We start from the raw sequence: 22,622 nt of genomic DNA, 5'->3' as shown, positions 1-22,622 counted from the left end.
AGCAGTTGATTGGTGCCACTCTCATCTCTGAAGCTATGGCAGCCAGTTCCACAGTTGCTTTGCAAAAAGACTGGAAACAGAGGAAAGCAGCAAGGTCATTTGTCCACCTTGGTTTTGAAATGGACAGATATGCAAAATCCTTTTGTTTTATGTAGAGGTTATAGTTCTGCAAGTGTATAATTGTGAAAAAAGTGGATGATGTATGTATTGTACGGTAACATTAAGGCCTGTGCAATGCAAAACAGCTCAACTGTCTGAAGTGTTAGGCTCAATTTTTTCTTAGCCTGTTCTGACCAGTGGCGGTGATGATCCAAATATCGGTAACTTCCGATACCAACAGAATTAATTGCACAGTGATTTAGTGTTCATTAAAGTGCGTTCAGATAATTAGCCTCAATGTCATAGTAGTCACAAATCAAAAAAAGAACAACATTAATTTAATGCATCAGTGTGGAAACAAAGTAAAAATCACCTTCAGTGGTGAACCGGTCACTCTGATCATTGTTAATCCTTGCTATCGACACAACACCATGTTTTGGCCTTTGTGAATATGAGTGAAGGCCTGGAACAGCCTCAGCATGACACCAATGCTTTACTCACAGGCAACGGAGGAAAGGAAGGTGCAGCCACACTGAGGACTATAGAGGCAAAAAATAACAGCTTAGTTTTATTCAGTGTGATTTAAAGGGTTTTTGTATTGAAATTCAATGTACAAAGAGACACTCTGTCATTGAACAACTGCTTTTTAAACTTCCCTCTTCTTACCCTTCCTCTGAGCTCCTCTTTGTGTTCATTATTCTGTCCTCACATTGTTCCCTCGCCCGTTATTTTTCTGACAAAGCGCCTTTCACGGGGCACGGCAGCGGCCCAACACACTCATTCACACGCATGCACACAAACACGGTAATCACACAGGTGCGGCCGTGCAGAATAAAACTGTCTTTCTCGATCATCTGTCGGCACAAACACGCACGCGCTCCTGTCGGGGCCTCTCTGGCGTTTCGGTGGGGAGGAGAGGGGTGACGTGTGAATTTGAACCCCAATGTCTCATTCCTCTTTGTGTCACCATGACTCCGGCCCATCCCCCTGTCTTTTCCTCCCTGTCCAGACGGGTTCGGGGAAGACGTACACCATGGGAACTGGCTTCGATGTCAACATCGGAGAGGACGAGCTGGGCATCATTCCTCGGGCCGTGAACCACCTGTTCAGAGGAATCGAGGAGCGCAGACAGGCCGCCACTGAGCAGGGCAGGCCTGTTCCTGAATTCAAGATCAATGCACAGTTCCTGGAGGTGCAGAAACACACACACTCACATCCACAAACAATGCAGAGCAACTCAGTTGGTAACATCGAACATCATCAGCAAGCTGATAAATAACACTGAAATAACTTAAAGTCAGTTTGTTAGACATAGCGAGAGCATGCAGACAGCAAGAGGTCAAAGGTCGGCATAGGGTGTATCAGTTCAGGTTGTTAAAGTGCGCAGATAACCCGACTGCCATTAAACTGTCATTAGCCTGTCTCCGAGGTCGCGCCCGGCTTTATTTTTAACTGCCAGCAAGTGGCTGCTAACAGCTGGTGAGGCAGCAGCTGAAGAGAAAAAATGGCGCTTCCGACAGTGACATAATAATTTACGCTCTGCACGACGTCGTCTAATCTGTCGGCTGTTTGTTAATTATTTATGACTTTCTTGTTTTTTAGCTTTACAACGAGGAGGTGCTCGATTTGTTCGACACGACTCGAGACCTCGAGGCCAGGAAGCAGAAATCCAACATCAAAATCCACGAGGACGCCAATGGAGGCATCTACACGGTGGGGGTCACCACCCGCACCGTCACCTCTGCAGCCGAGGTCAGTTTCGAAAACCTGGAAAAACGCTAAAAGCGGCTCAAATATACTACTGCTTTTTGGGGGGGATTTTGCGAGGGGGGTCACAATAAGTAGCTTTAATGGACCAAGATGATGAGCCTACGCAAACTGGAAGTTAATGATCTTTTTTGTAGAATATAGTTTTACATTTTGAGGGTGATGTCTTAAATTGTGATAAAAACCCACTCAGAAAGTGACTCATGTTCTGAAGATTTAGGCTAAACGACAGGACCAAAGCTTTCAAAATAACTCGGATGGCGGCAGCACAAATCCTGTTACAATGGTGGTAATCCTAATTTAATTCAGCGGTCCCCAACCTTTTTTGCGCCACGGACCAGTTTATGTCCAACAATATTTTCACAGACCGGCCTTTAAGTTGTCGCGGATAAATACAACAAAATAAAACCAGTACAGGTACCAAAAAAAAGATTTATTCATAATGCACGGGAAAAGACCCAGGGAAAGTGAGTTAATGATAAAAACTCTGAAGACTCACGGACCAGTACCGGTCTGTGGCCCGGGGGTTGGGGACTGCTGATTCAACTCATTTCGTTCATAACGCTGTAAAAATACACTTGTTACACTGTGCAAAAGTTTCTAGCCACCCTTCATTACTTGATAGTTCACCTACATTTAGTAGGTTTTTTTAATGGGATCTTTAGGAACAGCTCTTCAGGCCCTTCTATATGTGTATTTTTTTCCCCCTTTTCAGTTCAGTCCTTGAGCTGACCACTTTTAGAGGAATATTTTGGGGGTTTTTGTCAAGCCATTTAACACCAATCTACTAAGATTTTAAACATGAATCACAGCATGAAGGTCCTGAGTTCAATTCCACCATCAGGCTGGGGTCTTTCTGTGTGGAGTTTTCATGTTCTCCCCGTGTTTGCATGGGTGCAAACATGTTCCTCCAACAGTCCAGAGACATGCAGTTATGGGGGCATAGGTTAATTGGAAACACAAAACTGCCCATAGGTGTGAATGCGGGAGCGCATGTGAGTGCAAATGGTTGTCTGTCTCTGTGTGTTAGCCCTGCGACAGACTGGCGACCTGTCCAGGGTGTACCCCGCCTTCGCCCTAAGCCAGCTCGGATAGGCTCGAGTGACCCTGAAAAAGGATGAGCAGAAACAAATGGATGGATGGATGTATCTGTCAGATGGCTCGATAAACTCTAGAATCGTCTGGCAATTTTTTCATATTGTATCATACAGTGCTTAGTTACTAGCAGCCTATTTAGTTCTCACATGGAAAACACAGAGATAACAGTCTAACAGGCATAAAGTAGAATTTTTACAGCAACAAGGTGATTCCCAAAGAGCTATTAGCCAAAAACATGTGCAGCATGTCCTTTAAAAAATTTGAGGAACCTGGACAAGTGGAGGATAAAACATGAACATTATCTGAATGCTGTCATCCTGTTAAGAAATAGAAAAAAAGCCAATAAAGACCTGACACAGGACCTGAAGATGCATCTGGCCTGAGTCTGATCCCAAACACTGCCAATGCAGTAACAGTGAAACACTACCAGTCATCTCCAGAGCCTGGGCCTCAACATTATTGAAGCAGCGTGGGATCATGCTGACAAAGAACTGAACAAAAGGCAGAAACATCCATAGAAGTAGATTTTTTTCCCCTCGCTAAATAGAAAAAGATGAGTGCTGCTCAAGAGTTTTGCACAGTAGTGTTTCCATTCAGTGAGTAGGATTTCTCTCCAGCAGAGACTCACATCTCCCAGTGAGGAAGTCATCATTAAGTTCTTGTAGTCTTTTTACCTTTCAGCTGCTAAAGTGTCTTAACTGAACTCTTCAACGATCACAGTGGTTAGGAACAGTCTCTATGTTTAGATTTCTGTGCAGCTCAGAAATGATATGAGAAAGCACACAATTTTTTGTCATCTGTTTCTTCCACCTCTCCTCTAACAGATGATTCAGTGTCTGAAGCTGGGCGCTCTGTCTCGCACCACCGCCAGCACCCAGATGAACGTCCAGAGTTCACGCTCCCATGCCATCTTCACCATCCACTTGTGCCAAGTGCGAGTCTGCTCCCCTGACAACAATGTAAGTATTGTTATGAAAGGCAACAGAGGACTGGTGTGTTTGCATCAGTCGCAGTTCTGTTTATTTACTTTCCTTTCCCTTTTCGTCCAGGATAACGCGACGGATAACCGTCTGGCTAACGACTCGGAGATCGATGAGTTTGAGACTCTGACGGCCAAGTTCCACTTTGTGGACCTGGCGGGTTCTGAGAGATTAAAGAGAACTGGAGCTACAGGAGACAGAGCGAAAGAGGGCATCTCCATCAACTGTGGGCTGGTGAGGAAGCTCTACGGAGAACTTTAAACAGTAAACACTGCGCTGCTGTCATTGGCCACTTAATTTAGTTTGAGCTGCATTTAATAGGACAGTGATGAAAAGCAAGTAAGAGACCAGCATTTACCAGTGCGTGGTGCAGGAGAGACCCCTGATGGACAGAATAGGCATTACACTGTTGATTTCTTCCACCATAACCTTATTTATAGTGAATACTGATGGCAAGGTAACTAAGGCTGAATGCTTGTTCTCCTCTTCCGTGTCCTTCCTTAGCTCGCCCTGGGAAATGTCATCAGTGCTCTTGGAGACAGGAGTAAGCGCTCCACTCACGTGCCTTACAGAGACTCCAAACTGACCCGGCTGTTACAGGACTCACTAGGTGGCAACAGGTTTGTGGGGAAGAATCTGCTGTGATATCTCTTCAAATAAATATTAGATATGCATTTAAATGTCCATACTAGCCGTAAGAAATCAACGGGCTTGATCGTTATTCTTGCATCCTCCAGTCAAACTGTGATGATCGCCTGCATCAGCCCGTCAGACAGGGACTTCATGGAAACCTTGAACACACTAAAATACGCCAACCGGGCCCGGAACATCAAGAACAAGGTGATGGTGAACCAGGATAGGGCCAGCCAGCAGATCAGCGCCCTGAGGACAGAGATAGCACGACTGCAGATGGAGCTGATGGAGTACAAGACTGTAAGAGCATGGCACAGGCGGGAATGCATTCACAAATACAGTCCATGTAGAGGACATGAGCAGAGCAATATTTGGCCCTTTTGTCGATTGTTTAGGGAAAGCGTATGGTGGGTGAGGACGGCATGGAGGGCATGAACGACCTGGTCCATGAAAACTCCATGTTGCAGACGGAGAATAACAACCTGAGAGTGAGAGTGAAGGCCATGCAGGAGACCATTGATGCCCAGAGAGCCCGACTCACTCAGATCCTCAGTGACCAGGCAAACCAGGCTCTCGCCAAAGCAGGTAGGACATTTTCAAAAAAGCTCATACAACATATGTCTTACACAGCCTCATGACACAGCTGGTTTTGCTGATACTGTATATGCTGTATCATATTTTTTATATAGTTCTAATCTTTGTAGAACTGGGATTTTAGTATTTAAAAAGTGGTTGGTTGGTTCACAGTGAGACGTCATCATAAGAACCAGTCCGTTTACTATGTATGGCCATATACACAGCAGGGCCTTGGGCTAAATGCTAATGTTAGCATGCTATAACGCTAGCATGTTGGCAGGTTTTTGTCCACCCTTGCAGTTTTACGTGAGTAAGCTAACACGTGCTAAGATAAGATGTCATCAGTTCTGAAGTGTTTCTTCATAAATCACTCACTGTCTATTCTGAGCTGAGCATCGTGCCTACTGCCATGTTGGTTTTCCACCCTAACCCTGTCCTAGCCTAACTGGATGATCTGATTGACAAACCCAGGACGTACAGTTGTAATATGTGAGTTTCAAAGTAACCAGTAGTCAGAGTAGAGCTGTTACCAGTTGAGGTGGTTCAGGCATCTGATTAGGACGTCTCCTGAGCGCTTGCTAGGTGAGGTGTTTTGGCCATATCCCACAGAGAAGAGACCCAGAAGGATTGGAAGAATCTCAGTGACAACCAGGAAGAGCTTGAGGAGGGGGCGGAGTGAAGGAGGGTGTCTCTGCTTAATCGGACCCAGACGATGATGCTTATTATGGATAATTAGGCTTATAGACTTCTTTTTTGGAACCCAAATCACTATCCCCTTACTGATATGTCGGTCTTTTATATACAGTTTATGTTTTAAACCAGTATGTCAGATAAAATAACCACTAAAGCATGTTTCTGAAATGATTTTAAGCTATTAGTTTTATAATTAACATAGTTTTATATCATTTAAAGTCCTAACTTCCTTTAATTGTAGGTGAAGGTAACGAAGAAATCGGCAACATGATTCAGAACTACATCAAAGAAATCGAGGAGCTCAGGTACGAAAGGAGACCAGATTTTAGCCTTAGCCAGATCACAGGAACGTGTCTGCAACAACAGTATAACTTCACATTAAAATGTGCTGCAAGTGTTTAGCAACAGTAACGTTTGTGTAATGTAACTCGTTCCTCAGAGCCAAACTTCTGGAGAGCGAGGCCGTGAGCGAGAACCTCAGGAAGAACCTGTCCCGGGCCTCCACTCGTTCCTCGCTGTACGGCGGCCCCGCCCTCCTCGCTCCAGGGAAGGAGGCCAGGGACGTCATCGAGATGGCCAAGAAAGACCTGGAGAAACTCAAGAAGAAGGAGAAAAAGAAGAAAAAGAGGTACATGTTCAAGTTGGCACACAGTTGTGAAGCTCTAGTCCGTTCCTGGAAGTGCGTAAGAATAACAGCCGCTTTGCCAGGAAGTAGAAATTGGAGAGCTGTTAATGTGCAGCCAGAGTGTCGCCTCTTGGCGTGTTGTAATTATCTGCTGATTCCCTACATTAGCAGTTTACACCCTGTTGTTTCTTTAATGGAATGTGTGCTGCATTCAGTCGCCACTTCTCCAACACGCTGGAGGCCATTGATCGCTTATCCCTTTGCTGCATGTGTCTTGTATATTTTTATTTCTATACATGCTTGGGATCTGCAAGTTACAAAGAACTGTTTATTTTCTTTAAATCAGGTTTTCTCACATGAAATCTGCCTTTCTTTACATCTCCATAACCAAAATCCATCATTTGAGCTGCTGTTTTGGGGGGTTTTTTGTCACTCACCTCTTGCTGATCTCTCTCGCCCTCTCTCTCTGTCTCTCTCTTATAAACATCCTTCGTTTTCCCCCAAATTCTGTGGCCTGTCTGCTCTCTTTACCTCCGCCGTCCTCACCCTCCCCACCTCCATCCTTCTCACCGAAGACTGAGGCAGTACGAAGAGAATCACCATCATGAGCTTGAGGACGCCAGGTTTGCCGCCTCCCATCAACAAATGGGGTTCAAATACTCAATCTGAAACTGGCAATGGAATTTGTGCCCTTCCCTTGAAGTGATTTTAGCTGATTGTCGACCCAAGTCTTCCTTCTTTTCCAAATTCCCGAAGCGACTAACTTTTTCTGCACCTACAGGCGGTTCACGGTCCTGCAAAGGGAGCAGGGAATTTAACCAGCTCTTTCCTCGCCCTCTTTTTCCCTTTCACTGCACACTGCAGGGTGTTGATCAGATCACGTTTTGTGATACCAAAACCATTGAAAACATATTAAATTTGGAGCTGGAGTTGATAAATATCACACACTTTGCTGTAGCGTGTGGCATTTGGTCAGCAGATCTTTGCAGTGTGCGGCGGCTCCTAATGTAATGTGGATGGTAGTTACTGATCGTTTAATCTCTTCGTCTCTCCCACTGTGTCCTCCATGTTTGTGAAATCACAATGAAATCATTCATTAATCAAGCCTATAATCATTTGCATGTGTCATTCATCTGTATTTGTTGTGATTTAACTTCCTGTTAGTCCGAATTTGACTCATGGGACTGTAGCATTTCCTTCTTAGACAGAGAGCTAACACTCTTTCCCTCCTTTAGTGTTGTCAAAGAGGAGCTGCCGGACAACGATCAGGAAAGAGGAAACGAGGAGGCAGAGGTGGTAGGTTGCTGGATTAAATAACTTAAACTGTAAATATAATATGTAAATGTCACATATTACTCAGCGTTTGTTACCATTTTACCAGGAGGGCAGCGACCATGAAGAGGGCGAGGATGCTGATGGAGAAGAAGAGGACTTTGAGATGGCGGGAGATGAGACATCCGAGGAGTCTGACTCTGAAGAACTGGATGAGAAAGGTACAGCTATCCAGATGGAAGGAAGTATCAAAATAAGAGCTCATCTTTGTTTCCCCAGACAAAACTGTGCACAGATTGTAAAGAAACCGCACTCTGAACTTCATGTTTCTTTTTGGGGGTGTGCAGAAAACGTTCAAGCCGACCTGGCCAACATCACCTGTGAGATCGCCATCAAGCAGAAGCTGATCGATGAGTTGGAGAACAGCCAGCGGCGTCTGCACACTCTCAAACAGCAGTATGAACAGAAGCTGATGATGCTGCAGAACAAGATCAGAGACACGCAGCTGGAGAGGGACAAAGTGCTGCACAACATGGGTAAGATGGAGAAATTAGGATCTGCCTGTTCAAAGAGGATTAAAGAGCAAAGGAAATGAAACCTACTCCATCCACAGGTTCAGTGGAGTCTGGTACGGAGGAAAAGGCCAAACGGATCAAAGCTGAGTACGAGAGGAAGCTGACCTCCATGAACAAAGAGCTGCAGAAGCTCCAGTCTGCCCAAAAGGAGCACGCACGCCTGCTGAAGAACCAGTCGCAGTACGAGAAGCAGCTCAAGAAACTCCAGCTGGATGTGACCGAGATGAAGAAAACCAAAGTAAAGCTCCTTCTTTTCATTTTGGGATAAGCAGCACTTTTCACACTTGTCTTGTAGCTGCGCTGCTACACTTGCTGTGTTATGCTTGTCCACCAGGTGGCACTGATGCGCCAGATGAAGGAGCAGCAGGAGAGGAACAGGGCCACAGAGTGCAGGAGGAACAGAGAGATAGCCTCGCTGAAAAAAGACCAGCGCAGAGCTGAGGTAAGAGGCACAGGAACACTCATGTCTTATAAAGTTGCTTTTGGATCATAAAGACAAAACTAAAATCAATCTTGTCTCACAGCACCAGGTGAGGCAGCTCGAGGCCCAGAAGAGACAGCAGGAGCTGATCCTCCGTCGGAAGAATGAAGAGGTAAAACGCAGTTGAGGGAGGCAATGATGACTATGTTACATGTGGCTTTGTTATACCTGTTCTCTGTGTCAGGTGACCGCTCTTAGGCGCCAGGTGAGGCCCGTGTCCGGAAAAGTGAGCAGGAAAGTGAGCCTACCTGAACCTCCTCAGGAACCCTCTCATAGAGCAGTCCCAGGACGGCTGCAGTCCTCTAGTGCAAGCTCTTCCAACGGAGCCAGGTAAACCGCGTTAGCGCATTTACAGCGTGAGTGTGCATGTCAGCTGAGTGAGACGTCTGAAAGAATGCCTTCTTCTTTAGGAGTTCCCCAGTGCGGATGGGAAGTATCTACCTCAACAGATCAGCCAGGGCCAAGTGGCAGTCACTGGAGAGACGCATCAATGACATCATCATGCAGAGGATGACCATCTCTAACATGGAGACAGATATGAACCGACTACTGAAGGTAATGTTTTACGGTGGTCGTGAGCCCACATCAGCTGGTCGATACACTATTACAGTTTTTTTTCAATGCTCAGCAAATGCAAAATGGTAAAAATCGCAATAACATGAAGTATTGAGAAGTATTGTGATAATATCCAGTTTGCTGAACTCACATAGGCCCCACTACTTAAGCTGCTTTAGCCTGCACACAGTTGTTGCCCATCTGCAAGCTGCTTTGCAACCCACTTCCACCCCAGCTGTCATGCTGTTTCTGTTGTCACTTATGAATACTACAGGAGTTTTACTGCTACTCTCCTACTTTAGAGCCCAATTACTGCAGAGAGAGAGATGTTTGTGTGTAGTTGCACCAACTAAAATGCTTTTAAAATGCTTCTTTGTCCTCCTTTCCTTCTAACCTCTGTTCTCGCCTTTTCTCCAGCAACGTGAGGAGCTGACTAGACGACGTGAGCGAGTGTCTAGGAAAAGAGAAAAAACGGCAGTAGACGGCGCGGACGCCGACCGCTCCCTGGCATCTCTGAACGAGGAGCTGGAGTCCCTGAGCGCCAACATCGACTACATCAACGACAGCATCGCCGACTGCCAGGCCAACATCATGCAGATGGAGGAGGCTAAGGTGAGAGAACAGCAGCAATCGGCCGCGCGTGATCCCAGTGTTTATTCGAGTCTGTTTGTAATGCTTCATAAAAGAAGGGCAGTATGATGTTCGCACACTCGCACGCAGCTCATAATGATGCAAACACTATCATCGCTGCCTCATTAGCGAGAATGGGCTTGCATGGGGCTGTCACCCTTGGGCAATCAATTTGGGAAATAATTGCAGTTCTGCACCGCTGACAGTCCCAGAGCATTTTGGGCCCCACTTTGACAAACAAGCATCAGGCGCCTATTTGTCAAAACAACAATGACTCAATAAAACAACAACCCACCGGCAGCACAGCCCATTAATGCAGCCAAAGCAGCCTAATGGTGGCAGCTGATCAGCCGTGTATACATGTAACTTTTTGTTTGCACGTATAACGTTTACACTCTGAGTTTTGTACCTCACATTCATGCCATCAGCCACTCACGATGCTCTTTAAGCTGCTGCACAAATTGTTGAGTTTAAAGTGTGCAATTTAGGAATTAGAGAGCCGCGGATCCTGAAAACCTCTGATTTGCTGCCGCTTGGGTTAAACTGTGCAATTATTTATCAATAGTAAGCCTGGGGTCACTAATGAGATAGCACTGAGAGCGGTGGTATGTAATGCTGTGTTGGCTGAAATGTGCGTTGCTGGAAATCTCTGCAGGCTTAGAATTGGGTTGCTAACTGATGGTTAGTGTCAGACTAGTGATTCATTAAATTGCATCCCAGCCGTGGGTGAAAGTTTTATAGCAGCTAACAATGTTTGCTCTCATAATCCAGGCAGTTTGAGATGTTTTTCTGTTTTAATTGTCCTGTTAAAAAAGAAGTACAACTCTAATCAAATGCACTTCAATGCACCTCTATAAAAGCAGATGTTTTGGCAATTTGGAGGTCTGGGAATGTCCGCTGTGTTTTAACACAGTGCCCCCCCAATATTGCCAGGAGTAGACGTTCCAGAAAATTATCCCCAAATTCAGACTATGCAATCCTCAATAAAGACCTACACCAGAGAGTTGCTGCAGATTTTGCATCTGAACAAACTGCAAGACTTCCGGAACAGTGTCCTTTAGACGCAGACGAGACCAAAGTGGAGATATTTCGCTGTAAAGCACAGCTTCACATTTGGAGAAAACCAGACCAAGCACTTTTGGTGGCAGAGTAATGATTTGGGCTTGATTTGCAGCTCAGGACCCGGGCACCTTGTGGCCATTGAGTCGACCATGAACTCCTCTGTATACCAAAGTGCTCTAGAGTCAGAAGTGAGGCCAACTGGGTCATAGAACGGGATGATGATCCCAAGCACATCAGGAAATCTCTCACAGAATTGCTGTTTATAAAACTTGTTTGTGTTAGCAGTGCTGATAGCTGGTGTTAGCTATGGAAGAAGGTTGCTGTCCTCATTTTAAATCAAATCACACTGTGTGGAAATAAGTTGTCAAGTTTCTCGCAGCAATGTTTTATGAAATGTGTCATCGCTGTGGGCTGCAGGAGGAAGGAGACACCGTGGATGCTGCTGCTGTCATCAGTTCCTGTAACCTATCTGAGTCCCGCTTCCTACTTGACCATTTCATGACTATGGCCATTAATAAGGTACCAACAGATGACTCACACCAGACATGTCAAATAAATATTACAAAATATCACAATGTTTATTTTTTATGATACCAACCTTTCTCTAAGTAGAAGTGCTTTATGAATTTAATTGCATAGCGATTATTTGCAGTCGTCGTGGTAACTCGTTTGCAGCTTGCCTGTTTATCCCGAGCCCGTTTTCTTCGTAACCATGGCTCCTTTATGAGATTGAATCTAATGAGACCTTTAATGGAACAACATGATTGAATTAAGTCTCCATTAGATTAGATAAGATTAGATTTGGCGAAACCTAATTGGTCCAGTGAGGAAATGCAGTCAGCCCAGCGGCAAAAGGAGGAAGACTGAGAGCACAACCGAAGAAGCGGAAGTAATTACTACTTCACACTAAACTGAAAGAGGCCGAGCCTTTATTATGTTTGTTTCCTGCGCTGAACAGATGCGGAGGTCGACCTCCGTTATACGAATACAAACAATTAAAAAGAGCTCTGTGATAATCTCTCTGCTGTGCCGGGACTCAGGGTCTGCAGGCGGCTCAAAAGGACTCCCAGCTGAAGGTGATGGAGGGCAGGCTGAAGCAGACGGAGATCAACAGCGCCACGCAGAACCAGTTGCTCTTCCACATGCTCAAGGAGAAAGCTGAGATCAACCCGGAGCTGGACGCCTTGCTGGGCAGCGCTTTGCAAGGTAGCGGGCGCCGACAGATCGACTCGGGTCCGAGCCCGTCGGGCGCAATCACCTTTTTCAGTCATCTTTTTAACCGTGTGTGGCTACTTTTTTACTTTACCGGCTTCCTCAGCTTGTCCAAAAGAGATGTGAAGAATTTGTCACTATGACACATCAAATTGTCACTGAAGCCAGTAAAATAACGAGTAGCCTTTTTCCTCATCTTTGGGTTTTGATTTTTGATTTCTGTTTGTTTCTTTCTGTGGTGTTGCTGTGAGCTCAGAGTTAGGTTACCTGTCTCCAGGTGAGTGACAAAAATACACAGCAGTACGTTAGTGCGTGAGAGAGCAAAGCACGTGCACACTACACGATTTCCATTAAATGTTGCTCCCAAACTGTGAACTGTTTTCAGTCTGATTTTTTTTTTGTGCAATTAGTTTCCAAATTAGAAAGAAAAAAATCTACATTTGAAAAAAATGATGGAATCTTGCCGTGTGCATCACGTGCATCGCAGTCCTGATAAAAACTAACCCGGCTGTCGTAACTGTGCCAGTAATATGCATGACGTGTCACCCCACCTGCTAGCCAGTCCCACTTCATGAGGATGAGCTGCGATTATGTGGAAGCAGCAGTTTGCGTGTCAGCCTTTCTGTGTTTGTCTTCTCTTGCGTTTTCCTCCATTTCCTTCTCTCCCAGATCACCCTTTATCTAAAACTACACTAAACGACCCCCCGACCTCGTTTATGAACCGCTGCAGCAACATTCTGAACAGTCCCTGACATCTAAAATGTGCCATCAAGGAAGTCACACATGCTTTCCACACTCACAAAGACACATTTTTCTTTGTTTTTCCCTTTTTCAAATGTGTCTTTATTTGTGTCTGTCATTATTGCAGAGAACGGAAATGACAGCAGTAGTGATGAATCCACCCCCAGTCCAGCCACAGAGGGCAGGTAAATATATACACCTGCACAGGTTATCAATTCAAAAGCACTTTATAGGTTCACAGTTAGAAGAAGAAAAAAGTAATTCATGATTTCATGCATCATGATCGCAGAAGTCCCCTTTTGATGAGCATTTTCGCCCCTTGCCGTCTTTGCGATTTAAACGAGTGATGCCTGGATCTGTGAAATCCCACGTTCATTGCATGCTAACGACTTTGTGTCACTAACTACTTTGTTGCTTGTACAGAAGCCGGATATAGACAAAGCAAATACTAGTTATTGACGAGGCCTGTTTTTGTTTGTACCATTGTAGCTCACGTAGTTGAGCAGGCAACTTTTCCCTGCATGTTATTGTGTGCTGCCGTTAGCCTCTGTTAGCTGCCGTTAGCCGTTGTTAGCTGCTGTGAGCTTCTGTTAGCTGCCGTTAACCTCTGTTAGCTGCTGTTAGCTGGCATTTGTGAAACCTTCGTTGAAGTGGCTCTAACATTATCAGACTCAGATACAGATAGCGAACAAGCTGTAATATGAGCCAACTGTCACATGTGTGAAAGCAATCAAACTGTTTATCAGAGACAAAGTGTGATTTTTAGAACCCTTGAAAGCCTAAAATTAGCTTTCATAATGTTGAGGGGTGCGCTGGATGTCTAATCTGCTGAGCGTGTTTATGCACAAGCGTGTGCATTAGAGTCCTGGCTTCAGTTCTGGAGATAAATTTGAGGTGAGGAGGAAGAGGATCACTTTCTATCCAGACGCCAGTTGTGTTTTCTCTTTCCTTTTTTTCCCACTTCTTTGGTGAAGAAGAGCGTTCTCAGACAAAACATAGGGATGATGCTGCATATCTCGAGTCTGAAAGTGCAGGTGCAAATTAAATGCTAATATCATAAAATTGGTAAACATTGTACTGCCTAACACTGCTAGCCTAACATGTACTGGGAATAACTGGTTGAAAATTCTGTGTTTCAGCACACTGGCATCAGATTTAATGAAGATGTGTGGTGAATCCAGACCAAGAAGCAAGGTACTGTACTCTGCCGGGCAATGTGCAGCATACTGTTTAAGCCCCCGTGTTTTTTACGTTTAACAGTTAAAAAATGCTTTTAAATTTAAAACTGAATTTACTTTATAATATTTGATCCATATTTTTCCAATTCCCCTCCTTTTTACTTCATCCAAAGTTAAGCAGAAGTTCCACAATACTTTGTTGAATTTAGGATAATTACTAGCTGCTTAGTGAGTTGTGAGTCCGTGTTCCAAACTCTGGTCCCCCAGGCTCGAAGGCGAACCACCACACAGATGGAATTGCTTTATGCCGGCAGTGGAGATTTGTCCTGTGAATCCCCCACTGGAGACTTTTCAGCCCCTCTGCTGCCCCTTGCTGAGCGCCTGGAAGGACCGGCAGACATGCAGGGTCAAGCGGTTGGTCAAACCGCTGACCGTGAGCAAACTGTTTCCCCATCTGCGCTGTCTGCCAGGCCAGCTGCCATGTAAGTGGTAAAAGCAACATTTCTCTGCAGGGCACAAAAATATCAAAGTTCTCTTCTGAAATGCCAGATATTTCCGGTGCTCATCATTCAGCATTCTGAAATATTGAAGACTGTTTGTGTGATATCTTGCTGCTAAAATGTTACGTGTTATTACTCCAGAAAAACAAAACCCCTTGTGAAATCTTTACCGTCTGTAGTTCCAGATCCAGATCACCTACAGGAGCTGAGAGGAAACAACTGGAGCGCTCGCCGCTCAGCCGCAGGAAGATGCACGAGAAAGGAGGCGTGGCGTCGCAGATCCCAGGACCTGTACATGCAGCTCCAGTTAGCACAGCGGAAACTAAAACCAAAGCCAGTGACTACAAATCCCTGTAAGTGTGAACTTCCTTTAATCAGAAGAACAGGTTTGTTTGTAGTTTTAGCCATGTGTCAGTCAGGCCGCAGCTGGATAATTACAACAGAGCCATTCATGAACCCCTGATGAGCCATAATTTAATTTAGGTGATTACAAAAATGACATGAACCCAGCAGCCTGAACTTCACTGCTTTACTGAGCAAACTGTTGCAAAAGGCAAATGTTAGGATGCTAATACGCCCTTTAAGTTTAACTGTGTTTATTTAAGTTTTAAATAACCATTATTATTTTGTTTCAGGCTGGAGGACTCGCCTGCGTTTGAAGGCCACAGGTAATTCATGCCTCTTTAATATGTTTAATTAAATATCAAATGTAAGCTAAAATCAGAGGGAATAGTTAACTCTGTACTTCCTTTCCCTTTCATTCTGTCACTGCTTTAACCACTTTAATCTGTCAGCTACAGTATGCCACTACAAGGCTTTGCTGGTGCAGAAAGCTGATTAGTGAAAGTCTAAAATGTTGTGTCATGTTTGTAGGGGTGTCATCAACCCTGTAACAAGCCCCAAGAACAGCCGGGGGGGCAAACTTCAGTGTGTTTATGTAGCTGAGGGCCACACCAAGCCTGTTCTCTGTGTAGACGCCACTGATGACCTGCTGTTTACAGGGTCTAAAGGTAAAAACTGCACCGGCTTTCAAACGGCCACCACGAGAAGACTGTTTTCTATGATTTCTTTCCTTTTTGTTTCTTAATCTGACCTGTGCTCGTGCATCTTCTTAGACCGGACATGTAAGGTCTGGAACTTGGTGACAGGTCAGGAGATCATGTCTTTGGCTGATCATCCCAGCAGTGTCGTCTCAGTCAGGTACCAGAATACTAGAATCACTAGTAACGTTGGTTTTTGTATTTAACCTTTGGATAGATTACTTACTTGTTGCTGTTATTATAGGTACACTTCCAGCCTTGTCTTCACCGTTTCCACTGCTTACATCAAAGTTTGGGACATACGAGACTCTGCCAAGTGTATCCGCACACTCACGTAAGTTCACGCGCCCCTCCGTCCAGCATCTGTCATTACGTTTTATCACCATCTTATTGTTTTGCATTTTTGTTATACGTGTAAGGTCGTCGGGACAGGTGGGCTCAGGAGACACCTGTTCTTCTGCTCGGAGTTTATCCATCCCGCCTGGAGAGAGTCAGATCAATCAGATTACTCTCAACCACACTGGCTCTTTCCTGTATGCTGCTGCTGGCAATGCTGTCCGCATGTGGGACCTCCGCAAGTGAGTTACAGTAACATCGATAGGAGTTTTAGCTATAAGCAGTTTCATAGGAGGTATTTATTTTGGTAATGATTTCTTAATTTGACTCCTTTCTTTAGATTTGCATCTACGGGGAAGCTGACCGGCCATCTGGGGCCTGTTATGTGTCTGACAGTCGAAAAGTTGGGCAGCGGGCAGGACCTGGTGCTCACCGGCTCCAAAGACCATCATATTAAAGTAGGAAGCTACACAAAAATGTAGCCATATATGTGTTGTAGCAGCGTCCTATATATATATAGATATATAGTCTGAATAGGATTTTCAACTCAAATCAGTTGAATTATATTCTGTTTTTAAATAAAACCAAATTACAACAGTTCCTTCAAGGCTCTTTATATTGTAAAGTAAAGACAAAGTCTAAAAACTATGATGATATCTTGCCTTCACCTGCACAACGGTGGTGCTAAGGTAGGCATCCCCGCCAGAATTTGCTTCCCCCTGCGTCGCGCTAGGCTGTCCAAATCACGGACAAACAATATCCCACGTTCTTGATTTTTATTTCACAAACACTTCTTATAATGAATAACTACTCCTGAAAATTTGAAGATGTTAGCTCTTTAAACAGTAAAGTTACAGTCGAATGTGAATAATATCAGGCTGATCCTGCCACAGAATGTTTTTAAACCCATTCTGCACAGAGAGGTGTTTTTTTGAAAAATGTATTGATACCAATGTTGAATATTCTTACACAATTAAAAAAAAACCTAAACGTAAAATAATTACACCATAAAGATGGTTTGTTTTTCTGTTATTTAAAAGAGGTAGTAGTTTATTTTAATTTGTTTAATTGTTTAAACAAATTAGAGATAGGGTGAGAAGTTCGGCCATCCGGGAGGGGCTCAGAGTAGAGCAGCTGCTGCTCCACATCGAAAGGAGCCAGCTGAGGTGGTTCGGGCATCTGACAAGGATGCCCCCTGGGCGCCTCCTGAGTGAGGTGTTCCAGGCATGTCCCACCGGGAGGAGGCCCCGGGGCAGACCCAGGACACGCTGGAGAGATTATATCTCTCGGCTGGCCTGGGAACGCCTTGGTATTCCCCCGGATAAGATGGAGGAGGTGGCTGGGGAGAGGGAGGTCTGGGCCTCTTTGCTTAGGCTGCTGCCCCCGCGACCCGACCCCGGACAAAGCGGATGAAGATGGATGGATGGATGTTTACAAAAAAATTGAAGTTTGTGTGAGGTTGGAGGATGTGTTTGTGTGTGGGGGGGACCACTGCTCTACAAGATGCACATGGTGTCACCGAACTGGAGCTCTGGGAGAGACGTCCCCACTTTCAGGGATTTAAAACTGCGGGGGGGGGGGACAAAAGTGTTAATCTGTTAGATTAACACTTTTTTCCTGCAGTACTACCAACTGTCCGGAATTGCCCGTTTCAATGGGGTAATATTTTGCTTGCCAGGGTAGTGAGGGTTGCATAACCAACAGCATAACTAAGGGAGGATTGAGGATCACCTGATCCAGCCCTAACTATACTTCCAGGGAGCAATGAACAGAGTCGTCAAACTTTATGATAACCACCATATATATAAAGAACAAATGTGCTTGTTTTTCAGATGTTTGAGGTGACAGAGGGCGCTCAGGGTAGCATCACCTCCTGCCATACGTTTGACCCCGTCCATCAGGACAGCGTGGAGTCTCTCACTGTGCATGGAGACTTTTTCTACAGCAGCTCCAGAGACTATTATATTAAAAAGTGGGACTTGGCCAGTAAGAAACTGTTACAGGTATTGTGCATCAAAGATTTTTCCCAAGATTAAAAAGTTTATATCAGTGACTTAAACTTGTAAATCTGATAAACTCTACACTAACTGTTGGCTGTTATTGCATCTACTAGTCGGTCAATGCCAAGGCAGACTGGGTTAGTGCTCTGGGCGTGGTGCCAGGCTCCCCGGTTCTGCTCAGTGGATGCAGAGGAGGGCTGTTGCGCCTTTGGCACACTGACTCGCTTGCACCCCTCGGTGAGGTCCAAGGACACGACAGTCCAATCAACGGCCTGGCTACTAACAGCAGCCAACTGTTCACTGCCTCTGAGTAAGTCTCCTAACATAGTTGAACACTAGTCAGTAGTGTTGAACTACGATCCTGCCATGTTAAAATTACAAATTTTGATTATTATCATAAACTTTACCTTTGTGTTTTCGACAGTGACCGAACTGTGAAGATTTGGGAAGCCAAAGCATCTCTGGAGGATGGATTTTAATGACTGCTGGATTTAATGACACAGGATTGCTCACTGGCCATCAGTCAGTCAACATGAATTATTTGCAAAGTTTCTATAACATCTTCGACTTGAGAAATTACTGACTGGGAAACCCAGAGAGGGTCCCAAATCAATAGGTATGGCAGGATAGGCCCACAATAACCTTAAAACATCCCTGATGCTTCACTTGGAATAGTTTCAGGGAAATCATTCTTTCCAGCTGAGTAGCATTACTGACATTTTAGGTCAAAACATCATCCGTGAACCTCTCAAGCTCCTATAATCATAGAACTGCTGCAGTGGCCAGCTCATTTCATAGCTGTGACTGTAATAGAGTGAAAAGAAAAGTATGGATTTATTGATCCAGGAGTTTGTGGTGTATTCAACATTCCCTGTCAGTTCAACGCAAGACAACATGGATACTGTCTATGCATATTATTCATTTTTGCCAGAGCTACTAAGAAAAAGGAAAACAGATTAAATTATTTGCTTCATTGCACCAATTTTTCTTCATCAAAACCAAGACTGCTGAAAACGTCTGTGTCCCAAGACAAGACACGGAAATATTTAAACTCCAGCAATAACTGTCTTTTTGTTCACGTGATGGGTGGTTTATTGTGTCTTTCTGGCATTGTTGTGCTGGTCTCTTTATGTATGCATGTGTTCTCAGTTACCAAGGACCAACTGAAGCTGCATATGGTCTTAATATTGAGCTGTTACTGCCAAGCCCATCAGATTAAAGTAGAGGCCTCAAAATAAGGCATACACCATGCTCCTTTAACACGGTTCTTATACAGTTTAAATTTACCCAGGCTTAGTCAGGATTAAGCTTTTAAAAAAATAAGTAAAATAAAGTGACAATGTTGTATCTCTAACAAACTGCAGGTATCATAGCTGAATAGCACTATTCCTACATTACATATTGCCTTAAAAAGCAGAGAGTACTATCTGCTGAAACATTACCTTTGAAAAAGGCTACTTTGTCATTAGACATAACAGCGAAAGACATTTCAAAACCCATAATAATTCAAAGTGTAATGTAATATTTTTAAATAACTATATAAATCTATAATTGTATAAATCTGAACAACATAAAATAAAGTTAACTTTCCTAGCTTAAAAGGCTAGTACCTGCTAGGCTAGTTAGCTTTTAGCTAGTTTAGCTGATACTTTTCACGGTGACCAGAAAACATATCCTGCCCTGTCTTTCTGTAAGACAGCTGAATTATGAAACTACTTAAACATTAAAATATATTTGAAATTTAAAAAACAGACGGAAAAATATGCTAGCTAGCTAGCAGCAAATCTATTATTTATCGCATTTGCCCGCACATTGATTCTGCGTGTGGCAAAACACTTAATAAATGTTAGATTGTGATCATTTTTGAATGTGCATGGTAGCACATTGCAACAGGTTTTTAAGAAAGAACTCCTCTGAGCAGGATAACCATTTAAGAACAGGTAATAATGAAGATTTGTTCACATTTCCAACTCAACAGCTTTTTCTGATTATAGTCGGCCATCAGCTCGGTTTCTCAATCCTCTGGTTGATGCTTTTTTATAAAGCATCTCTTGGCCTTTTACTTTGTACTTCCCGTTATTTTTAGATGTTATGGTAATCCACTGACCGTAATTCTCTGCCCGTCTTCGATAGTTGTACGACACTTGCACAGCTGAAGCACTGCTCTGGCAGCAAGTGCTTTTATGAAACATTCTGATTTACAGTCAGTGATTGTAAATCATTCATCTTGATAGACTCAAGCACCTTGTAATTCCCAAGTCATGTAATACGGTATGAGTTACAGTCTTGTGAAAGCATTTCTTTTTCAAGTGTGTATATGTGCATGTTTTTCCAACCAAATTGTGTGGCAGTTTCTTGTATATTACTGTTTATCTCTGCTGTTTTAGTACTTGTAAACTGCACATGTGCTGCAGTTAAGCATTTGAAAAGAACATTCAGTCTGTTAAATGTGTAAAAATGCTACGACTATTTATTTTTTTTTTTTCTCTGATTTTTCTGTGGTGTCTTATCCACTGAAAGTTTTTGAACTCTTTCCATCTGATACCTCTGTTATCTTGCTGTTGTAGACGACTGACTCCATATACAGAGGTATTATCAGTGCCTGTAATTAATCCTGAACTGTATGCAGTGACTGAGAAATCACTACCTGATAAATGTTGGCTATCCCTCATTAAAAAGGTTAGGTAAACATTTGCTCCTGAACTACTCTATCACAAGTATCTGTTAAATAAATTTGCTGCTCTTACTGGGATACATGAGGTAGAAGTTGTTAGCAAAGGTAAAGTCAGTGGGACTCAGGTAATTGCACTGAAAAATCTTTTTATTTTGTGAGTTGAATTGACTTTCCTTCTGTCTCACAAGAAAGAGCTTAAATCGAGTACAGAAATCGGTTTTCAGTCCCATTGACTAAATAATCCCCTAGAAACCAGATGAGCTGTAAGTGTTATCCCTCTAATTGTAATATTATATTTTGAAATGTGACTGTAAATTTCTTCTTCTGTAAATACGCCGTTTCATTCCTGCTGATTCTCTTGTGAACAATTTTTAAGTGATTAAGATCGGTTGCAGCGTGGAAATAAATTTTAATATTTAAAAAAGTTTTGTTTGTTTTGTTTTTTTTAAGCTTCATGTCTGTCTTGTTTTTTTTCTTTAACTCATGTATTAATATGTTGTGACCACATGGTGGTAGTACTGTATAATGACACCTGAGTGATTGAGTAGGTAAACACAGAGACTGTGCTTCATTTGATGTGCATACAAATGAGGCTTTCTTTCTGTATTATTTTAATCATTTCTGTCATGACTAATTACAATTTCAGGCAATACCCACATCCAAACTCCCCAAAAAGAAAACCGCAAATAAATAAATGCACCATTGGATGATGGAATAATTTGGCCTATGGCTCTATGAATAATTATGACTTTAAATATGTGTAGAATCTTAAACACTGTGTGTCCTCAACATGCGATATATACGTTGTGCAGTATCTTCCTCTCTGTACCCACTGAGTCATTATTTGTCTGCCAGCTTATTTCAATTGCCTTTTAATTATAACTCCAGGCAGCAGCACTGCCTGAAGTGTACTGCTAAAGACAAAGCAGGAGGCAAAAAAGATAAAAAAAATAATAATGTAAAGAGTGATAGAAGGATCGATCTCCAAAAGTTGATTCTGTTCATCTGGACGTAGCTTTTTTGTAGGAGAAACGTTTCGTCACTCATCCAAGTGATTTCTTCAGTCTCAGCTGACTGCAGGTTTCCCCAATCTTATAAACAGAAGAAGGATCGATATTCAATGTTCAGAGGTAGTGAGAGCAGCAGAGTGTTAACTGGCCTCATGGCAGAGGAACAGTGTCTGACACTTTCTTATATGTACTGTGTTGAACTTTAGTATAAAGTGGAACAGAATTAATACGCCTCATAAGCGCAATCAGATGACATAACACCCACACAATGCCACTTTCAACCTCATTAACTCAGCATAACTTATTTCCTTTCTCTGCTTTTATTTTGACAGGGAATTGATTATGTTTCATTTGAGATTCTCCTATAAAATCGCACTTCACAAACTGATTAGTGGATGATTGATCTCGCTTAACTACATAACATTTGCAACTTGTAATTAATTTAACTTGTATGTCTGTAAGTTGTGAATTTGTGACAAGCCACTGCATGCAGCAGAAGCATGCGTGCAGCTACATAATATTCTGACAGATACTGTAATGTCGGGTATGACACATGCTCCAGCACATTTGGGGTTGAGGTGGCATGGAAAACAGGTCAGCGCTTTTAATGGGGAATTCACACGGAAAGGATTCACGCATCACGCGGCGCTTTATGACTGAGTGTTTGTTTGTAGAAAAATATCACACTTTAAAGGAAGTAAAACATAACCAGACTGCAACGTCCTAGAATGATAACGTGTGTGTCAGCTACCACAGACAAGACAGTATTACTGCTGCTGTTTCAAAAGACTAGTTTTTGAAAAACAACGTGACAGTTTTTATACCTGACACCGGCTCTCTGTCCTACCAGCTCCTCTGGAATTTACGGAATTTAATAAGAGCCGA

At 43.4% G+C, this 22,622-nt stretch overlaps 1 protein-coding gene and 1 long non-coding RNA gene across 3 annotated transcripts in view; one reads left to right on the top strand and one right to left on the bottom strand.

The window, feature by feature from the left end:
- LOC146689847 (kinesin-like protein KIF21A) overlaps window positions 1–21,181 on the top strand; it is a 43,196-nt gene extending 22,015 nt beyond the window's left edge. The window contains exons 3-37 of one of the 2 annotated variants that reach the window (XM_085435943.1): window positions 1,109–1,291; window positions 1,702–1,851; window positions 3,789–3,923; window positions 4,014–4,178; window positions 4,449–4,564; window positions 4,682–4,877; window positions 4,973–5,162; window positions 6,088–6,151; window positions 6,286–6,474; window positions 7,047–7,094; window positions 7,707–7,767; window positions 7,853–7,964; window positions 8,091–8,279; window positions 8,357–8,556; window positions 8,653–8,760; window positions 8,843–8,911; window positions 8,984–9,129; window positions 9,210–9,354; window positions 9,772–9,966; window positions 11,464–11,565; window positions 12,087–12,252; window positions 12,515–12,535; window positions 13,127–13,184; window positions 14,139–14,193; window positions 14,445–14,659; window positions 14,857–15,030; window positions 15,313–15,345; window positions 15,551–15,687; window positions 15,793–15,877; window positions 15,962–16,051; window positions 16,137–16,295; window positions 16,394–16,511; window positions 17,886–18,056; window positions 18,167–18,363; window positions 18,478–21,181. In XM_085435943.1, coding sequence (XP_085292069.1) covers window positions 1,109–1,291; window positions 1,702–1,851; window positions 3,789–3,923; window positions 4,014–4,178; window positions 4,449–4,564; window positions 4,682–4,877; window positions 4,973–5,162; window positions 6,088–6,151; window positions 6,286–6,474; window positions 7,047–7,094; window positions 7,707–7,767; window positions 7,853–7,964; window positions 8,091–8,279; window positions 8,357–8,556; window positions 8,653–8,760; window positions 8,843–8,911; window positions 8,984–9,129; window positions 9,210–9,354; window positions 9,772–9,966; window positions 11,464–11,565; window positions 12,087–12,252; window positions 12,515–12,535; window positions 13,127–13,184; window positions 14,139–14,193; window positions 14,445–14,659; window positions 14,857–15,030; window positions 15,313–15,345; window positions 15,551–15,687; window positions 15,793–15,877; window positions 15,962–16,051; window positions 16,137–16,295; window positions 16,394–16,511; window positions 17,886–18,056; window positions 18,167–18,363; window positions 18,478–18,532 — 4,497 coding nt within the window. In that variant the 3' untranslated portion in view covers window positions 18,533–21,181. The remainder of the gene's footprint in view (window positions 1–1,108; window positions 1,292–1,701; window positions 1,852–3,788; window positions 3,924–4,013; window positions 4,179–4,448; window positions 4,565–4,681; window positions 4,878–4,972; window positions 5,163–6,087; window positions 6,152–6,285; window positions 6,475–7,046; window positions 7,095–7,706; window positions 7,768–7,852; window positions 7,965–8,090; window positions 8,280–8,356; window positions 8,557–8,652; window positions 8,761–8,842; window positions 8,912–8,983; window positions 9,130–9,209; window positions 9,355–9,771; window positions 9,967–11,463; window positions 11,566–12,086; window positions 12,253–12,514; window positions 12,536–13,126; window positions 13,185–14,138; window positions 14,194–14,444; window positions 14,660–14,856; window positions 15,031–15,312; window positions 15,346–15,550; window positions 15,688–15,792; window positions 15,878–15,961; window positions 16,052–16,136; window positions 16,296–16,393; window positions 16,512–17,885; window positions 18,057–18,166; window positions 18,364–18,477) is intronic. The other variant, XM_085435944.1, reaches the window with a different exon arrangement.
- Window positions 14,188–16,003, bottom strand: LOC146689848 (uncharacterized). Its single transcript, XR_014915884.1, has 3 exons — window positions 15,944–16,003; window positions 14,848–14,966; window positions 14,188–14,683 (listed from the first exon to the last, which is right to left on the bottom strand). It is a non-coding gene; the product is annotated as an uncharacterized LOC146689848 (long non-coding RNA).
- Window positions 21,182–22,622: the final 1,441 nt, after the last annotated feature.

This window comes from Copadichromis virginalis, linkage group LG17 (genome assembly GCF_057382275.1).
Source record: "Copadichromis virginalis isolate Kocher_CV1m ecotype Utaka linkage group LG17, C_Virginalis_male_GT1.1, whole genome shotgun sequence".
Taxonomy (NCBI): domain Eukaryota; kingdom Metazoa; phylum Chordata; class Actinopteri; order Cichliformes; family Cichlidae; genus Copadichromis; species Copadichromis virginalis.
This window is presented reverse-complemented; position numbering and strand designations above follow the sequence as displayed.